The sequence below is a fragment of the Lepeophtheirus salmonis genome, chromosome 14 (genome assembly GCF_016086655.4).
Source record: "Lepeophtheirus salmonis chromosome 14, UVic_Lsal_1.4, whole genome shotgun sequence".
NCBI classification, from domain to species: Eukaryota; Metazoa; Arthropoda; class Copepoda; order Siphonostomatoida; family Caligidae; genus Lepeophtheirus; species Lepeophtheirus salmonis.
In genome coordinates, this window is record NC_052144.2 from 8,924,103 (window position 1) to 8,944,310 (window position 20,208).

Here is a 20,208-nt window from a genome sequence, read left to right on the forward strand (position 1 = left end):
GGGTTTATTTGTTATGGGGCCTTTTTTTTCTTTTTTTTTTTTTTGAGATATTATGATCTGAAAAAGAATTGATGATGATACATACATATGCTTACATATCCAAAGGATAGGTTTTAACATTCATAATTGAATACTCAAAGACAATATAATAATTTACCTAATACATTGTTTAAAAGACAGTAGGCTTCTTCTTTATCATTAGTCTTTTTCACGCCAGCTTTGTTTAAGAACAGACTCGATCCTCTATAGGAAGAACTTCTTCTTGAACTGGTATAACTTTCTATTCCATTTAGTTTTTTAAATCTACATAGAAAAAATATACTACATCAATTATTATCAGTTCTAATACAGTTATTAAATTTAAGAACTTATTTATAATCGTAGAATCCTAGATCGATCAAAAAAAAGTACACCCTTTTTTGAAATACATTTGTCCACCATCTTATATTTTTCGATCCACAGTTTCAAACTGTGGTGTGGATCGAAATATCGGTATAAAAAAGTCATTAAAGACTATACTGAAAAATTAAATAATATCGGGCAGAGTCTCAACCGTAGTAACTATCATTTGACTAAGTTGTTTTTAAACTTTTTATTGTGTGTTTCACATGATAAAATATAAATATATCCAAGTAACACAATTATAATCAAACAGATTATAAATGGGGAAGGCATAACCTAAATATGACGTTCCTCCACTAAGGACTGTGACTATGATTGTTATATATCTATTTTATGTGTTATGTTGTATTAAATTAATTTATAATAAGAGTGTAGCAACAGAATTTCCAATGTTATATAATACTAGTTATGAAATAAATGGCTTTGAAGTTTTTAAAAATCCCCACAAATCGTATATGAGCTCATATAAAGTTCAGTTTTTGAATGTTCACTCCATTTCCACAATATAAATATATATGGACAAATTTCTGAATAAATTACTTATTGATTTTCACTAATCAATAATTAGAACAAAGGAACTTTTAGCGCCACAGCAGTGAACATAGGAACTTCTATTATTATAAATACATCAAGATCATGAAAAAAATATATTTATTGCATTTTGAAAAGCAAGCTGTCTTTAATCCTGTTTTTATTCATCATTTCCTATATTTTACCACTGAGACAAAAATAATATATTATCAGTTAAAAATATCAACAAAAATAGCAAGGTAATTTTCTTCATGTCAATCAAAAACAAAACATTTGGCAAACAAAGAAAAAAACATTGAGACACAGGAATGCAGAACCAAACGAGGGTTCAAGTGTTAATTTTATAAATGTTTTTTATGAAAGTTGACAGGTTTACTCATATTCCTTCACTTCTTTGATGTCTTTTCTTATTCCTGTCAAGTTGTCATAAAAAGTTAACAAAGTCAGGGAAAGTAAAAAAAAACAGGTGTTGAAGGGTTCATTCTCATAATGTTTGTTTTCAATGTTGACAGGTTTACTCATGACTAGTAACCATGGATCAGGAAGGCTTTATCATCTCCGAGCGTTGTATCCCTTATGGGGAGGAAGTCAAGATGGGAGTCTTTCAGCTTAATTTGGTAAAGTGTATCCTGATGATGAGAAGTGTAATGCCCGCTTCAGGAATTGCATTATCTTACGAACATTTGACAAGTTTTCCTGAGAATTACTGGGTGCGAAAATACCTTCTGCCACGTCCATTTCTTATGATTAAATCATCAAAAACGTCTTTAATGCTATAAAGTATATGTGGGCAGTAAACGAGTCATATGAAGCGCTACACAATCACTGATTGGCTTTCTATGAGACATAAGAACTTCTAGTTCTACATTGATGCTCATAGGAAAATATTTCATAACAAAGTTACTAGGTATGAGTCCGGAGGCGTGTCCACTTGATCATTTTTTAATTAAATTTTGAAATAAAACCACTTGGAAATTAAATAGAACATACCAACAACTTACAAAATGCAATAAACTCATTTTCGCCAAAATTTAATATAGGAACATGTTATAATATGCTCTTTATTAAAGGGATATACGAGTATCTATATATATATTTCTCTCTAAATTTCTAAATATAATTACATGTGTCAACATATAACTTTCATCAAATTTTTTTGAGTGTATCTTATAGCATTTTTGACGCTGATTTTCAAATCTGTTTTTATGTTTCTTCTAGTTCGTAAAGCTCTTAAGATAAATCTGATTTTTTTTTGCATTTTTTCCTTATTTACTAGTGGTAAATCAAATATTTGATAAAGACTCCTTATGTTGAAATGATATATTCTAAATTAAAAATTTATATACGAGTCCAAAAATTTGTACAGATATCTCCATGTTATTCTTTTAAAATACATGACATATAAAAAAATAAAAAATGTCGTGATGTCTTCTGTAGTGTAAAATAAATGTGGTTTTTGTGCCAAGAACAAGCACCTGATTCAATATCCAAACATAGAGTCAGCACGTACACTAAATATAATGATTCATTGCCACTTCCAACCGCTCCAGATGAATGGCTAGATTATATAAAAAGTCCTGAGAGAGCAATTTAAGTTTCTGGACCATTTGCAGATACAGATTACACTTACAAAAGTACAACTTTAGAATCCTAAGCTCCTCAGCCAAAAACAGTTGAATGATCATATTTGATACTTGTGACTGTGTAATGAAAAATCAAAACTTCTTTCTTCAAGACTAATGGAGAACATTTTACTGAAACAGAATGTTCAAGTTAGTCATCACAGATTTTTTGTTGGAGCAATCTGAATTTTTTTGGAATCAACAAGTCGTCTGCGTATAAAGTTAGAGTCAAGAATTTGTTTTATGTTTACAAAGGAATTGAATGTTAAATGTCGTTGAAAATCCACTTCCTGCATTCCCACATAGATTTCTTATTCAAAAACCTTTGTGAAGTGAGAGACGAACAAGGAATGTGATTTTACCAAGATAATTGCATAATGAAGAATCGCTACCATGGATTTTGGACTGAAAGTATGATGGCTTACCATTATTAGATGCTTTTTATCGTGACAATCCAGGCAAAATATACAAGAGGAAGATACATTCACAACATTTCTATTAAATAATATATAGTTGTTTTGTGCTCCGAAAATAAGTACATTTGCATAAAGTTTAATCTATGTCATACATAAATCTCAAAAGATTGATGAAATTTCAAGCCACTGAATTTCGACAAACTCAACGTGCTACAAAAAGAGGAAGTTAGAATTGAAATCAGCGCTAAAAATGTGTATAGGGAATTACTATGAAATTCTTCAAGATAAAAAAAAAGTTGACCTGTGCTATTATAAAATGTAGTTAATTTATATTTATACTATTTACTGAAATGTATTAATCCATGTTGCATGTAGATTGAAAAATGCATACATATGCATATATAGTGTTAAATAAATAACCTATTGTCTCTAATGGCTCATTGAAACAAGTGAATACAAGTTTTGACTAAGGATAACAATGAAAACATGCATTATTTAAGGGCGTGTCGAATTCTACTTTTCTACTTTTTCTAAACGGAAAAATGGCAAATTTCTTACTTATGACTTTTAGTTCTGCAAACGAAAAAGTTGCAAACCAAATGTTTTTTGAAAAGTTATAAATGTTACTTTAGAAGATTTGCTTTATGGAGAAGTTCCTTCATTTTGATATTAACGTCAGTAATAATCTTTCATCAGTTACACTGAACAATAAATAAACTTACAATTCTCGATTTAACACATAATTACATGGTTAAAATTTTCTGGACGCAAAAAAAAATCATAATTACAAATAAACACTATGGTTCTCCACAGTGGGTAATTCAGGATTTTTACTTTTTACTACAAAATTGAATTTTTGAATTTTTTTGTGAAAAGCTATGGATTTTGAAATATTTTTACAAAGAATTGAAATTCTTGTGAAGAACTGTAGATTTCTAAATTTTTTTTCAACCAATTTAATTTTTAGTAAATAGAATTGAATTTTTGAAAATCAAATTGTCAGAAACTTTAATTTTTGGATTTATTTTGTCAAAAATTTCCTCTTTCACATACTGATTCAAATGTTTTGGACGATAACTTAGCAGAATATCTAAATATACATAGGGTAACTATTATGAATAATGAGTGTGACTTTCTTTATTTATCATGATAGATAGTACCGAGGAAGAAGAAGTACCAGGACTTGTACATAAGCAAAAGGGAAAAAATAAACCCCAATTAACTGTAGCAAAGATATTTCTATATATGAAATAATATAAAATCTACACCTCTTCATTTTATTGTTAATGAAATATATTTTACGAATTCTGACTACTATATATTCAGAATCTTCATGGTTGACGATTTCATGAAAAATGTAAGGTTATGTTTGAACAGAAAAACAGACTGTCCAACAATTTTTGAATATGCAATAACACACACTTTTGAAAAAATTTCAAGGGTGGAGGTAAGAGAATAAAAGTTTGACTAGATGAAAGGGGAGTGGCAAAATTTTGTAAGGACATTTATTTTACAAGCTTATACTGAAAATAGTCCTTCGTACAACTCATTATGTGAGCCTCAGCTCTAATTATTGTCTGAATAAGAGGCATACACCCTAGCAGACCTTGACTATGTAGTCAAACTTGAGTTTGGCCAGGATTCTTCTGGATGGAAGCCTGGAGAGACTGGACAATGCTGTGATGTGTAGCATACACCCTCTCCTTCAGACGCGCCTTGACATAGTAATCGAAGGAGTTCTCATTTGGAGATGAGTTTGCCACAAGTTGAGGTCCCAAAAGTCCATAAAGATGTCTGACAGGAAGGCCCGAGTCTTAGCGGCACGATGTCGTAAAGCTCCGTCTTAAGGGTAAAAAAACTTATCCAGAATTTTGATGTAAGCATCTGTATTAAGCCGCTGCTTCTCTCCTACAAAATATAATGGTAGAGTACACCTGTACTGGCGAATTGATTTTTTTTCTGAATACATGTCTCACTGAAGTTGTTGATACATTGTCTGGATGTTTTGGTCTGATGTAGCGGATGTTTTGCTTATTCACTGTGACATCAACGGTGAAAGTTTTTCCATAAGAAAAACCAAAACTTTGTCTGAATATTTGTTGGCTTTGAGAAAATTTAGAATTTTGTTTCCTCATTCAAATCATTCTTAATGTTTAGATCTCTTCAGTGCTCGTGAAGGTAAATGTATACGATAATGCATTATAAAATCTCTATATTTTATATAGTTTAAGTTTTGAAAATGATATGGAGAGGAAGGGTAAGCATCTCCTATCCCTCACCAGCCTGGAATAGCCCCAATCCCAAAAAATGGCAATGTAAAAAAACTCAGCCATTGGATACCCTCGACGATTTTTTTATAAAAACAGAAGCATTTCTGATGTCTCAAGAAATATTTTATCTTCCTTGGATTCGTTTAGGTATACAAAAAAGTATGATGCACTCATTGCTATTGATTTTAGCAACATCTTCCACATTATTTTCCGTTTATTCATCCTCAAAGCTGTGAAGACATACTTACCAAGATGTTTTTTTACCCTATACGTGCTCTTCTTTATATTGGAACATCATCCATCTCCATCAATGGAATACAGAGTGAACCGACAGAGTAGGGAAAAAGTTGTAACAGGGCTGCCCAGTTTCTCCTCTCATGCTTGTTACAGCTATAGAATTAATGACTTCTACTGTATTAAATAAGTACAGGGTTTTAGTATCTTCCTCAGTGAGAAACTCCATTTAGTGGATTCGTATGCGGATGATATTAACTTCATGGTGGAGGGGAATTCAGAAGTTCAACTGGCGCAGAGAATACATCTCCTCCTTGCTTTCTTTAGTAAGTTCTCAGTGAAATCAGGATTTCAAATCAATGTGGAAAAGACCTCAATTATCCTTTTTGGCCAATTAAAATCGTTATCACTTATGGTTATCAACTCATGTGATTATTTTGGGGATAGTATAGAACTTTAAAGGACCCTGACCCTCCAATGGGGCACACTTACGTTGTTTTGCATAAAGATTTTGCTATGAATTGGGTAAATTTAACTTTTAACAAGGAGTCCATGGATATAATAACAAGCATGTTCAAATATAATTTATATTTTATCAGCTATTCCCTCAGTAGCTGAGAAAGTCATGAAAGAGGAAAAAGTTTGTCTGAAAATATTTTTCCATTACATTTATATTTCAGCCTTAAAAAAATCGTGCAAACAATATGGGGGGGGGGGGTGTCCTTATTGTCAAATATTCTGACAAATATAACTGCAAACATATTTGTTCATATTACAAAAAGGCCTCCATAAAAATGGAGAAGTTTTACCACGAAATCGTCAATCTACGACATTCTTAAGTTTGCTTCTGTTATCTCAAATTATTCCATCAGTGCGTTTTCTATTGAATGAGCAGTTGCCCAAAAAATCGTTTGTTCTAGAAATCCGAAATTTGACAATAGTAATATGATTGATATTATCCAGCAAAACTGACATTCAAGACACTCCTTCAAAAACCTTTCAGCACCTGAGGAGCTTAAGAGCATTGCTCCGGTTAAAAAAAACCTTTACAGTTCACGATCTGATACTTGATTCCTATTTTAATATTAGAAAATTATTTTTTGATCTTCAGAGAGGATCGAAAATACACTTACTTCTGATGTCATGGTAAATGATATTTCATTATGGTGTTGTGAAGTCTATGGAACCGGGAAGCATTTGTAAAAAAAAAAATGCATGTATCATGCCTAGAACTACGAGTGTCTTGGGAGAAAAAAATACTCTGTTCAATGAAAGGAATAATTAACAGGAGGAAAATATCTTCTCAGTTACAGATATCGAATGATATCATAAGTTATTATCATTTTTGACTGTCCCTCTCTGTAGATAGTCAATAAGTTTCTAGGGTTGAGTTTGAAGAAAAGCAGTCCAATGTTTTGAAAGCTACAATATTATTCGGCATCACTTCTAGTCAGTTAAATAATACTGAAGAAGAAAAGGCATTGACTGTCGTTATCATTATCATTTTATCATGAGACAGTTTGTAAAAGAAAAATTAAAGTCTGATTCTATGTTACTTATTGTAGAAGGATTGTGTTTTTGTTTTGCTTTCTTATTGTTGTTATCATTTTGTTTTTTCATATTCTTATACCTTTCAGAAAAGGTTTTTGTATACATTTCGTAGTCGGTTTTTATATTATCATAACGTATGTGCGAATATGGTTGGTTTTTTGATTTTTAGGTATTTAAAAGGAAATTAATTTTTAACTAATGTATTATTAATGTATATTAATGTTTAATTTAATGATGAATTATATCTTTACCAACGAAATTTTCACTTTCTGTATTATTTTTTGTTTTTATATTTATATAAATAATTATGAATAAATACATCTTGAGAAAAAAAAAGTGTTTATTATACCAATATATTTAAATGAAAATATTTGTGTAAAGGAGAAATCTATCTTTATTTTTATTAAAAAATTGCCAAATCGAAATTTGCAAAAAAAATGCCAAAAACTATTTTGCACTGACTATGCAAAAAAAATAACAGCACATTGGCATTGCAAAGAGTAACAAAAACCAACGAAGATTGTTGTCGTTCTTACAAAACAAAAACAGTTATGGAGATGATTTCCGTATAAAAAATAACCCTTGTTTACTTGTTCATTTTTGCAAATTTAATGTTCAAGAAATGAAAAATAATTTATAATTATTTTGTTGAGGTTTTAATATTATTTCTAAAATAGGAGGTTTTCTTCTTAAACATTGAAAGTTGAAGTTTGATAAAAAATATGAAAAAAATTGACATATAATAGCTAAACATATAAATTTGTTTGTCAAATTTATATGCAAAGAAATTTCCAGACAAATTTGTTCAATCTTTATTTCATCTACGAATTCAATATTCCCCTGGAAATCCATTTTATGTACCTGAAAATAAAAACGAAACTGCAATTTTGACTGATTTCTTATTTTACCCATAATTTTTTTGAATTTGATTTAATTTAGAAAACCTTCGTATTTGTATTGTTTTTTTGAACACCAGTAACTTTTTTATTTATAACTCAACCCGCCCATCAACACCCTTGTTCTTATAAAAGAGGCACCCCCGTTTTAACAAGCTCAAAAGAGGCATCCAAACAGTTCAACTGGATCCCAGGTTGTCAGTACCCAAAAATACACAACCACACATTGAATTTTATATATTTATAAAATATTAAGGAGAAGATAAAAAATATATCCTTGATAATGAATTCTTCAAAAATGAACCATATAAATACATTTATCTCGGAAATCAAATCAAAAAGACTATTTTTAACACTTATAATCACTTAGAAGGGGAGTTTTAATAAATGATTTAAACACAAATAAAGGACAAACAAACTCTATTATATACACACAGATTACAAATCTTGAGTATGAGGAGGCCTGTTTCTCCTTTTCCCCTCCTTGGCAACTCCCTCATGGCTAAGGTGTAATATACCTTAGACATTTATATTAAATTCACTTCTTTGCTAATGTTAAATAATAAAATTCTCGGATGATACTTACTTTACCCTCAATTATTTAGCAACAGTTTTTGTAAATGTCTCTATAGTGCGTCCAGAAAACTACAGACCTCCATTTTCAACGTTAATTAATATTACAAGATAAACAAATACAAAACTTTTCTATTACGTAGGCCCACTTCTTAGCTTTATCCATAAGTGGATTGAAATAAATCAAATATTTTAGATTTTGACTTCATTACAAAAATATTTTTAGAAATGGACAATGGACATTTATAAGGTAATTGTCATGAAGAAATTATCCCTTCGAGAAAAATTATTTGTCATTTTCAAAAAAAAATTAGATTAGATAATACCTAACTTCAACCTTCTTTTCTTGACATCTTTAAAATTATTCTTCAGCTCTCAAAATTTTTGATATTATCTCATAGGATGCAGAAACGTAAAAAAACACTAAATATTTAAACAAATGAGTGAAAATTTAAGCAATTTTATCGCTCTTCCAAAATGGCAAGCGTGCTCCCGCTCGTTTTTTAAAACAATGAGCGGGTTGCTCCTGCTTAAGAAAGTTCGCCTCACTAATACTTTTTTTTTACAGAGTCCTTTAATCTCTCAACATTTGCGTGTTGTATTTTAGAGGCCTGAGATTATACTTGCAACTATATACTAAAATCCAGGGAATTCCTATCTGGTTATTTGTGAGGCCAGGAGCTCTTGTCCCATATTTTGACTACAGCTTCAGTATTCAATTTTCTTGGACAACTACTCATTAGGGTTCTTCCAGTATCATCAACCTTATCCAGGCTCTCCCTTATAGGGTACACGGCTTTCTGTGTGCTATATTTTTCTCCAATAACTATTTTTGCAGAAATTCCAGTGGTAAGCAGTTCCAATCTTTCACCTTTGTTGTTCTTGGGAGTCTGATGTTTTTAACTTAATGAGAATAAAACGAAAAGACTCCGGCTTCTTTGTAGAAAGAAAAAGAAATCAAAATGTTGTATTCCATGCTAAGTTAATAAGATTAAAATATTGGTTCAACACTTTTACCAAAGCCGTTAAAAAAACGTGGTTTTTCCAAATTCACTATAAAAGCAAATGATATGAACAAATCCATTGTAATGCGTGGGTACAAAGAAATATTATTGAGCCTGAAAATGCTTATAAACGACAAGCAATTTTAATTGCACGAATTTTGTCCATTAGAAAATGAAAAAAAGCTGTATATGAGTTTTTTTCTATGTAATAATGCTTATTCTTTGTTAGACCGTTGCGATGGTAACATCTCCGCTTTATGTAAATTTATAAATCTAATTCTATTTTGTTGTACATTCTATTAAAAGTGTATAATTATATTGTTATATATGCTATTTTAGATGTATGAGTATGTATAGGGTAAGCACTATTTATCACATTGACATTGAGTTGACTTCAATACAAAATATCTTCATTGTTATTTAAGAATTTATTGATGTTTACCATAGTGCATACATACACTATAAAATAGTAGAGATATGCAAATATTTCAAAACTATACGTACATACGGCAAGGTACACAAGCACACAAAGGGGTATGTGTGCAACTACATCAGAAAATGATTTTATGTCTTACTTAATTTTATAGTTATTATTAAAAAAAATCATTTTTGTACATTTCATAGATTTAATAATACGAAAATCTTCCTCCTCTCCATGCATGGCTTGGTATATCTCAGATGAGAGGGATGGGTATCTGTTAATAAGGTGGTTTGCGCTTTATGCAAATATTGTACATTTATTTTTCCAATTACTCAGATGGGCCAAATATGGCCCATGATATCTCTAGGCTTAAACAAGTAAATTCATGTTTTGACACAAAAATTTGACACTTTTTTTTTTGGTTTCTTGAATATATGATGTGTATGTTTCATTCTTTGATCTTCCCCTTATCTTTTGGATCAAACATCGAAAAAAAGTCCCCCACCACCTTTTTTATGTTGCTTTGAGACACATCAACGCACAAACAATTTTGTCTTACAGTAACACTCTTTGAGTCTGCAAATTTATTTTCCTGAAATATCTGAATGGCCTTTGCACCAATCGAGATATATGTTTATTTTATATATTCCTATGTTTAATATTTCTTTAAACTTTTTTTATTGTATCACTTTTTGGTAACTGATTTAGAATAGGAGCAATTAACTTCAATACAAAATATATAGATACAAAAATACAATTGACATTACAGGTGCCCAAGGGTATTAATATTTCTCCAAAAAAATTTATTCAATATGGGCCCCTTGGGCAGTCTTTAAATGCAAAGTACTACTTCACAGCTGGCTTGCATCTTGTCGTCCAGATTATTGCAATTACCTTGACAATGGGTGCCTTCAGGTGATCCTTATTCAGCTTGAGAGTTTCTCCGCCGTACCCTACATTGCAAGAATGGAGATTGAGACCATGCAAAGAAGAAACCACTTTTCCTTTACAAAAAGTAGTGAAAATTATTCTTACTCCAAGGTTGAACCTCACTGACACTGTGAGTTGGGGCTCCATCCTACTGGAGTCATATTTAAGCTCCTTGGAGTTCAGACTCTATACTATTGAATTTAGAAACTCAAGATAAATTTGGCTGTTTATCTTGGCCCCACCAGAAATTTAAAAAAATGAATATTTTACCCATTTGAAGCAACAGCAGCCCTTATAATAGTTGAAACTGACTTCTGGGACCTTGTCACTCAGATTAATCTAAGAAGGACTCTTGCAGAGTATCCTGTATCTTTGGGAGTTAAATTTCCATTTGACATCAAAAAGTTTCTTTTTAGAGTAAATAACAATGACATCCGGGTAATTCGCTGACTAGTTAAGCAGTATCCTCATTTTTTTAGTATATCTTCTTTTCTTTTCTTTTTTGTCCTCAGACAAGAGCTGTTTTTGCTTTTTTCTGTAACTTATTAGCTTTGAGTCATAGTTCCAAACCTACAATCTTCCTACCAATATTGTACTACGTGGCTATCTTCATTATGGAGCGAAAAGATTATCACCAGATCTTGTTAGACACGGGCTTGATGAGAAAACGGTATTCACACTGTTCTTAGCCTTCCCTGGACTGGCTACCTTGCAACAGTTCGTGGCCCTTTCCTTATTTTTTATTTTTTTTGGTCTGCATATTGTGATTCTGCTAATATGGATGGCGTCCAAGGATAAAAACCAGAATTTAGTATGTTGATATTGGGTTATCCTTAAAAGTAATAGTACTTTTTAATCTCTCCGAAATAATCAAAGACAGGTGCTAACAGAAGTGTATGTATAATTAATTATTACATAAGTGTTGATCCTACTTTATCTTCACTTTCTACAAAAGTTACATCCCTAAACCTGTGAATCAGCAGATGTGTAAAAAACTTGTTCCTTAAAGTTATAAGTGTAAGTCCTCGTTGGACTAGGAGTCAAATTGAGGATCTACATCGGAGTAACTACAGCTTTTGTTTTTACTTGATACGGTAGGGTATTTTTGTATATGATTTTCTACTCATGGCCACTTGTACCTGATCTGATAAAACATCATGACAGATAAACGGCTCTCCAACCAAATACTTTTCAAATTGTCGGCATTACCACGTTCATTATCGGTTCTTGTATTTGTACATACCGGTAGGTCATGTTTTATACATGACTGTCAATATCTGAGTTTTCACATAATATGTTGAACGTTTACAATAAAATGTTCGAAGGCATATAAAGCAAAATAAAAAAATATTTATAAACTAACATTTGCAATCTCTATTTATTTATTTTTTCTTTAAATATTTGATATCAACTACGAAAATATGAAATTTTGTTTTATCTTCATAGAAAAAGGATTAGAAATACCCACTTCAGCTTTAACAATGACTTGAGTGTAGAGGTTGGGAATATTACATACATTTATGCAAATTAAAGAAAAAATATTATTATTGTGTTATTATAAATATATACATTATTATATATTAATTGTGATGATATTCTCACAAGTCTTCAATTTAAGAAATTGCTCCAGTTCAAAGAAGAACAACAATCGTGAGGTGATTGGAAAACAATCTTACAACGTAAATCCGAAAAAAATGTGCAAGTATAACAACTTTAAAATTTGGATTGAATTAATGGAACGGTTACTTATTTTTAAATTTTTTCGCTAAGCTGTGTTACAATTTCATTAATACAATTTATGTTTGAAATTATAGTACTTCTAGAATATGTTACTTAAACATATACAAGTTATAATTTTGGAACCTGAAAAATTCAATTTTTTTAAAATGAAGAAATTTATTAGTTAAAAAGAGTATGTTATAGAGAAATTTCCTGAAAAAATAAATTTTAAAATACGTTTGAAACTTTCGTGCTTCGAAATTTAATTTATCTTGGCATTTTCTAACTTACAAACACGAAACATAAAATAAATCGATGTACACAAAATCAAAATATTTTTGGATGATGAATTTATGATAACTAACTCTCCAATACTTAAGTTTAAAAAGATACCTTTCCAGTATTTTAAAACACCTCATTACATAAAATCATATTGCTACCATAAAATAGAAGAAACATTTATAATAAAATCCAAATCCATTTATATGTATTTGTAAAAAATTTGAGTATTGTAATATCCACCAAAAATAGATATGATTTTTAAAATGACTTTGAATTTTATAATGAAGTATCTTTTTGATACAATAAATAAATTTGTAGGCAAAGCCATTTCAATGATTAATTAATTATAGTTTCTAGAATATTCGAGAAGAACCTAGAGAAACTAAATATAGAATAATCAGGATAAACCAGGAACTTCTTTTTAAAAGTAGAAAAATGCAAAAAATTTACAGTCTAATTTGTTAAATTATTTTACTTTTTAATCGAAAAAAACCACATAATTATTCATAAAAATATCATTAGAACCTAGCTGCAAAGTGTAGGGGTGTAAGACCTCCATCACCGAGAATATTTACATTGGCTCCATGCCCAATTAGATATTCAAGAATCGGTAAATGTGCGTAGCGTGTAGCATAATGGAGACATGATATTTTGTTTTCATCCAAAATGTTAATTCTTTTAGCAATTTGATCTGTAGGAAAACCAGAAATTATTCCTTTGAGTCCAAATAGGTCACCTTCTCTAACAAGCTGAAATGTTAAAATAATTAAGTTTTAGAAATTAAAGAGTGATCCAGCCATGAGGCAGTCAACAGAAAAGCAAGCTAGAAAGATTGCTTTCTCAAAATGGAGTCAGAATAACATTTGTAGTCTTTGACGAATAAGTATCATCTATAAGCAAATAATACTGATTAATAGTTCAAAGCCTCCTCTAATTGCATATAAACTATCAAAATTTTATCTTCACAGTGAAATAATTAGAATTTAATTAATCTTATTTGAAAGACCATATCGGAACCAAATGAAGTTGCAGAAATCAAATGAATACTTTAAACTATAAACAACTTTTTTGAGTATCTCAACTGATCCCAGAAGTTAAAATAAAAACCCAGTTATTTAGAAAACTATCTCTATAAACTATTGGGCTATATGTAATTATGTTTGAATGAAAAAAATGCATTTATCAATTCTGTTTTCTTTATTTTGGTTCAAACTAGTTTTAATTTACCAAGTAAATAATTTTTACTTTATTAACTATTAACTTTAAAACAACAAAAAGTTGTTTTTTTTAAACCTCATTTAAAAATAATACATAAACTTTGGAAATAGACTGCAAAGCCCATCAAAAACAAAATTGATGAATAAATAAGTAATTTAAGTTAGCCTGAATATTTTCTTCTAAATTAGTTGACATAAGCATAGTGAAAATGCAGTAAATTAGTAATGGAATAAACTTACTTGAAATAAGGACCTTGTTTTTGGCTCTTCATCATAATCAATTTTACATACTAACAAATTTGGGTCATTTTTGATTGGAGACTCAGATAACATTTTCGGTCTTTGAATACAATTTAATGCCTTTTTTATTGAGTCAAACTTATAATTTTTTGGTAGAGAAAATAGTCTCTTTCCTAAGGGGATAATTGATTGTAACTGAAATAGCTTATATACATAATTATTATAACTTCTAGCGGGTCCTCGAAAAAAAAAGGGAGAGTAAACACATTTGTGTTATTATTTTTGGTTATAATAATTAATAAATAATGGACCCAACTCTTTATTCGACCTTTGTCATATGCTGAATAAAAAAGTACATTAATATTTAAGCTTATTGATATACAGATTATGACAGATGATCAAAAAAAGATTTTTGAGAATCTACAGAAATACTAATACTGGGTGGTCCATTCAAAACTTAACAGTTACTAATTCAATAATTAATTAAGTTGAGGGGTTAAAATCAATTTTTATTTCAATATATCAAAGCATAAGCAATTAATTATAAAACAAAACAAACCAGAGCTCTCTAGCTTACGTATAAGTCGAGAAAATGACACTTGAACGTGATCGACGAATTTTCATTCCCGCACTCCAAGCAGTTGGGCATCTCCAAGGCCACCTTCTACGCCGTCAACAATTCAGAAATGTTGGAGAGGAAGAAGGGCTCTCTCAAAAAGGCAAAACTGGATCTGTAGGAGTTTAAGAAAAAACCGAGGCCAATCCCCTCTTGCATGGTGACCATGCAAGATATTTTTGGGTCTCAAACCAGACTGTCCAGAGAATTATCAAATTAAATGGGTGGAATGTGAGGGGGGAGACCTCACTTTTGACACCAGCAATGAAACAAACCAAGGACCCCAAAGCCACTATCAGCCAGCACTGGAACACCATAATAGAGGACCACATCCGTAGCGAGATCCAGGCCTTCTCTTACCTACTGGAAGCCATCATTGCCGCTTAGGATAATTACTTCATGACTAAGTTTGCTCAGACTCACAGCTATTTACATTATTAATTTTTTTTTAAATTCTATTGTTAATTAATAAATTCTGTATTTTTGAAGTTTAAAATTCAAAATGCTCATATTTTAATGGACCACTCGTCATTTTCTTAAATATAACAGCAGTGGTGTATGAACATTTTTTACGTATTTGTAGTTTGCTTAGAGTTATATCGCACACCTAACTTGTAATATTATTTATGCGTAGTTTGTATACTTATTTGTTCAACATCGGCGCCATCTTGCAGATATTTATATTATTTTTACCTTGTCCAATAGGGACTGTTTAACGTCCTGCAAAGTTGTGTTAGCATACCCGATAACCTAATATCTCCAAAAAAAACTTAATAGGATTTGAAAAGATAATTTTGACTGGAACAATTATGAAATGTGAAAATTTCAAGCTCAAAGCAAAGTGTTTATCACAAGAAAATGATATCACAAAGTTATTTGAATCTTCCGAATTAAATTCAATTTCCTCTTGTTGTTTAAAATTTAAGATCCTTTGATATTTTTATAGGCTATACGATACCTAAAATAGTACTTATAACCCTAAGCTAATGGAAGATATCGTATGCTAGTGATCAAGCGGGGTTCTGCAGAGTTAAAAAAGTTATAATAAAAAATTCTCAATAAATACCGTTTCTTCAAAAAATTAGATGGAACGAATATTTTTAGATTCGGCTATATTCCCAAAAAAATAATTATGAAATGGGTTTAAAATCACTCTCTGAAGCCATAAAATCTGCTAAAGTTTTATATTTTTAAAACTACTACAATTGAAAAGTCTGACAAAACATTATAACATATTTAATTTCAAACATTGCTCTGTTTAATTACAAAACTAACAGTTGCTTTGTCCATAGCTATTTTTTTATAAATGTATGTATTTAAGTCCATTGCAAATCTATAACTTTCAGCAACAGATAAAAAGGCCCAAAATCAGTCTGTAGTAAGCTTATTGTTGAATTATTCTTCAACAGTAAGTATAACTTTTGATTTCTGTTCTAAAATCTCATTACCATTTTTTCCAAATATTTCTAGTGGTAGTAGGCCAACAAAAACTTCCTTGTATTATAATGATGAAAATAATGATGGGTACATTTTTGATTTATTTACTTTATATGTAAATAAGCTACATATTGAAGAATGACTAAATATTAAGTTTTTTAAAAGATTGATGTTGTCCAAAAGATGTCCATTGACAAAAAATGATACACTATTAACTACCTAAAACTAACTTACAAATCAATACTAAACTAAAACTTCAACTTTTTTCTGTTGGATACAAAGTCAAATTTAAATTTAGCAAGATATTTTATTTCCTGTCTCATACGAAAAACATACTATAGCCTAATAGAGGGGGTCAGAATCCGGGCGAGGGCAGTTGCAACATTTTTTTATTTTTGTCTCAATTAATATAAGCAAGTTTGACTCGCCAAAATGTAACGCAGCATATCATTAGTTGTAAGTTATGGTTTTATCTATTTATATAGTATTACAGCTGTTAGGTCTCCCTAAGATTTCTCTGAAATACAATTTATCAAATGTTGCTACTCTTCCCAAAGTCAAGGGGGGTTGCAACAATTTAAAAAAATCCAGTTGAGTTTTCAAATTAAAAACTTAAACAAATTATTATTTATTATGAATGAAAAACTATATTTTTCAAGGTGTTGAACTATTAATTTTCAAAGTATCATAGCTGATAAAGATATAATAAGATTTGCAGGCTAACCCATAAGTCTTAGGACAGTAACTACAACTTGATATTTCTCCTAGATGGGTGATTTTTTTTATTCATTATTTGCATATGATTCATGCAACCTCCATCTTTGTTTATTGTTAATCAAAATTATTTCTAAAACATGTTCTTGAGCCTCTAACTTTTTTGACACCCAGGTTGATCAAGGCAAAGTGGTCGATTATCATCTGGAAAAAAGACGCTCTCCATAGAAAAGATGGCTTTTGAGACTAGTGTGTCTCAATAATCAATGCATAGGGTGGTCAAACAGGACCTGAGGATGAAGCAGTATCATCTTCAAAAGCAGCAGTTTCAAAATGAGGCCACCATTACCAAGAGGCTGACGCAGGCATTAGTGTATCTGAAATTCCTCAATTATTGTACGTACGTTTGAATCATTTGGACTGACGAGAAGATCTTCACCGTGGAGCTGCCGTACAACAACCACAACGACGGGGTGCTACGCTCGTTCAGGGGCCAAAGGCAATCCTCGGTGATGGTCTGGACGGGCATTACCTCCTGCGGGATTAAGACACCCTTGATCTTCCTTCCTGAGGCTTTGAAAGTCAATCAATGTGTCTATCTGGACATGCTACAATCCCAAGTACTTCCTTGTATCCTGAAACAGGACTGGGAAGGGTTTTTTATTGCTTCCAGCAGGATGGAGCACCTTTACTTTCTGCAATATGTGTGTAAAAGTGGATGCCAGACCCCTTTCTAGCACTTTAGGAGCAAGAACATACCCCCCCCTTCTTCCTGAGAAGTCTAGATAACGGACTTTTCCATATAGTCCATTCTAGATAGGAAGATCAGTGTGACTTTCTACCACAGCATCGACGAATTGAAAGCCGCCGTAGTATTTGTATGTGACAACTTGTCGAAGGAAATCATTCATACAATTTGTAAAACAGTTTTGAAGTGTCTGAGAGCTGTAGCTGCCGCAAATGGTTGCCAGAATACCCAGGCACTACTTTCAAAGGTAATTTTACGCAAATTGCAATGATATAAAAAGATGTTTGAAGAAATAAATATTTTAGTACCTTCTTGGTTGTTAAAGTTGTACTCAGACTTAAGGGACACTCTGTATATTATGATGAATTAATTATGAGCATTGTAGATAAGAGAAACTTATTTTTTCAATCTTTCTCAGAGTCCTGCCCTGTCTAAAAAACATTCTTGTTATCAAGTTTATATATATGTACATATATTATATTAAAGAAGAAAAAAGTCTGCAAGGGAAATTACAACACTTGTTGCAACTGACTGCTATGTACAGAGCATTAAAATAACTTACCTTTTGTATCAATTTATAGCAAAATAATCCATAATTCGAATGGTATAATTTACAATAAGATTAATGAAAAATTGACTGCATCCTTATACAAATATTGTCCAAATGGAACAACGTAGTTCAATACAAAAAAATAATTTTTTTGAAATTAATGTCCTGATTTGCTTCGCGTTCTTCCAAGAGAAGAAATTATACTTATTTTATATTAAGGTGGGTTGTACTTTTTATTTTTTGAATATCAAAAACTGGTTGTGTTTTTCACATGGATTTCAAAAATATAGTTTCCAAAAAGATAAATAAAAATTTGAAAAATAGAGAAAAAGCGTTTTTTTTATATATTTTCAAGTGCTGGCTTTCTTTGTGTTCTTTATAGAAGTTCATATTAAGGGAATGTATCAGTATTGAAATTGATGTGAGAGTTCAAATATAAAGAAATTTTAATCAGTAAATAATTCTAACTTAGTTATTTTTGCACTTTAAAACAGATAAATAAGCAGTAATTTCAATACTGTTTTGTTTGGAGAATACTTGGGAAGATATACTTTTATTTATTAACCTCAAGATACATATATATTGATGCTATATTTTATTTGTTTGTTTATTTTGATTCTAAATATATATAATAAGAGAAAATAATATATCACAATCCAGAACAAATTATTAACAAATATTTAATTTCATTATATGATGAAAATATTTGAATCAATTAAATTTTTTAAACTTTTAACCGTATATTTAATCCGTAGACCAATATTGAATAACATCATCACAAAGTTTGATTATTAATGGGCCAATAGAGATTAGAGGAAAGTTTGAATTGATATCCAAGCCTGTAATCGAGTCTAGAAGATTTCCAAATGGTCGAGATGATTGATTTTCTGAGATAATTGGGCCATCAAGCTCAAGAATTTGTCACCGTAATAGAGATTTATTAGAATGCAGACTGCACACCAAACAGACCAGTTTTCTCCCAAAGTTCATTTCAGGTTTTCGCATAACTCCAGTTTATTTACACCAGTGTTTCATTTATTTATTCCCTTCCGATGGGATGACTGTTTTAGCAAACCCCCTCCCCTTTATCCATTTAAATATAAACTTTGTAATTTTGTGTTGCTTCCTTCACCAAATTAGTCAAGTCGATTCTTCCATCAAAAAGAATACAGAAGATTGGCTTTTTCTTCTCAAACTCATATTTCATCTCTTTCATCTACTTCTCTTGTATTCTTTTAAAAATTAAGACCCATTTAAGAACTTCAAAGACAATTCCTAGGTCAGATGTAGGAATTTTAATACTACAAGGTTTACTTACAATTACTCAGTTAAACTCCATCTGACCAATTAAAGGAACATTAAAAAATATATAAAATATAGTTCGTCTTTGCAACCCTTTCAGGTCTCCCCTACTATAAAAAATATAAGTTATTGTTCAAATTGCAGGAACACTCTTATTGCATAATATAAACTGGGTGCGGCTCATAAAGTGTTGGTAAAATGAAGTAAAGTTTCAACATACAGTAATTGATAATTTTTTAATAGTTACTGAAAATAGTATTAATATACATTTTACATTTTTACAAAATAATTATTTCTTATATTTTGGGCCTTCTCCTAAAACACATTTTTTCAAACGAGACCGGAGGTTATGAGAGTCACGAATTACTTTTCTGTATCAATTAAAGACCATTCATGCTAAATGGAGGCCCTCAGAGCTTCAACTTTGGATGACAAGTCAAAAAAGGCATTTTCTCCACAACACTTCAAAAATATTAATCCAGAGGATTCAATTCTCTTAATATTGAAGCCTATTTATCTTTATTCCATTATAT

The 20,208-nt window shown here is 30.6% G+C and overlaps 1 protein-coding gene across 1 annotated transcript in view; it reads right to left on the bottom strand.

Moving 5' to 3' along the window:
- LOC121129490 (transient receptor potential cation channel subfamily A member 1 homolog) overlaps positions 1-14,499 on the bottom strand; it is a 41,185-nt gene extending 26,686 nt beyond the window's left edge. The window contains exons 1-3 of the mRNA XM_071893422.1: positions 14,309-14,499; positions 13,377-13,600; positions 158-303 (exon numbers count right to left, since the gene is read on the bottom strand). Coding sequence (XP_071749523.1) covers positions 158-303; positions 13,377-13,600; positions 14,309-14,401 — 463 coding nt within the window. The 5' untranslated portion in view covers positions 14,402-14,499. The remainder of the gene's footprint in view (positions 1-157; positions 304-13,376; positions 13,601-14,308) is intronic.
- Positions 14,500-20,208: the final 5,709 nt, after the last annotated feature.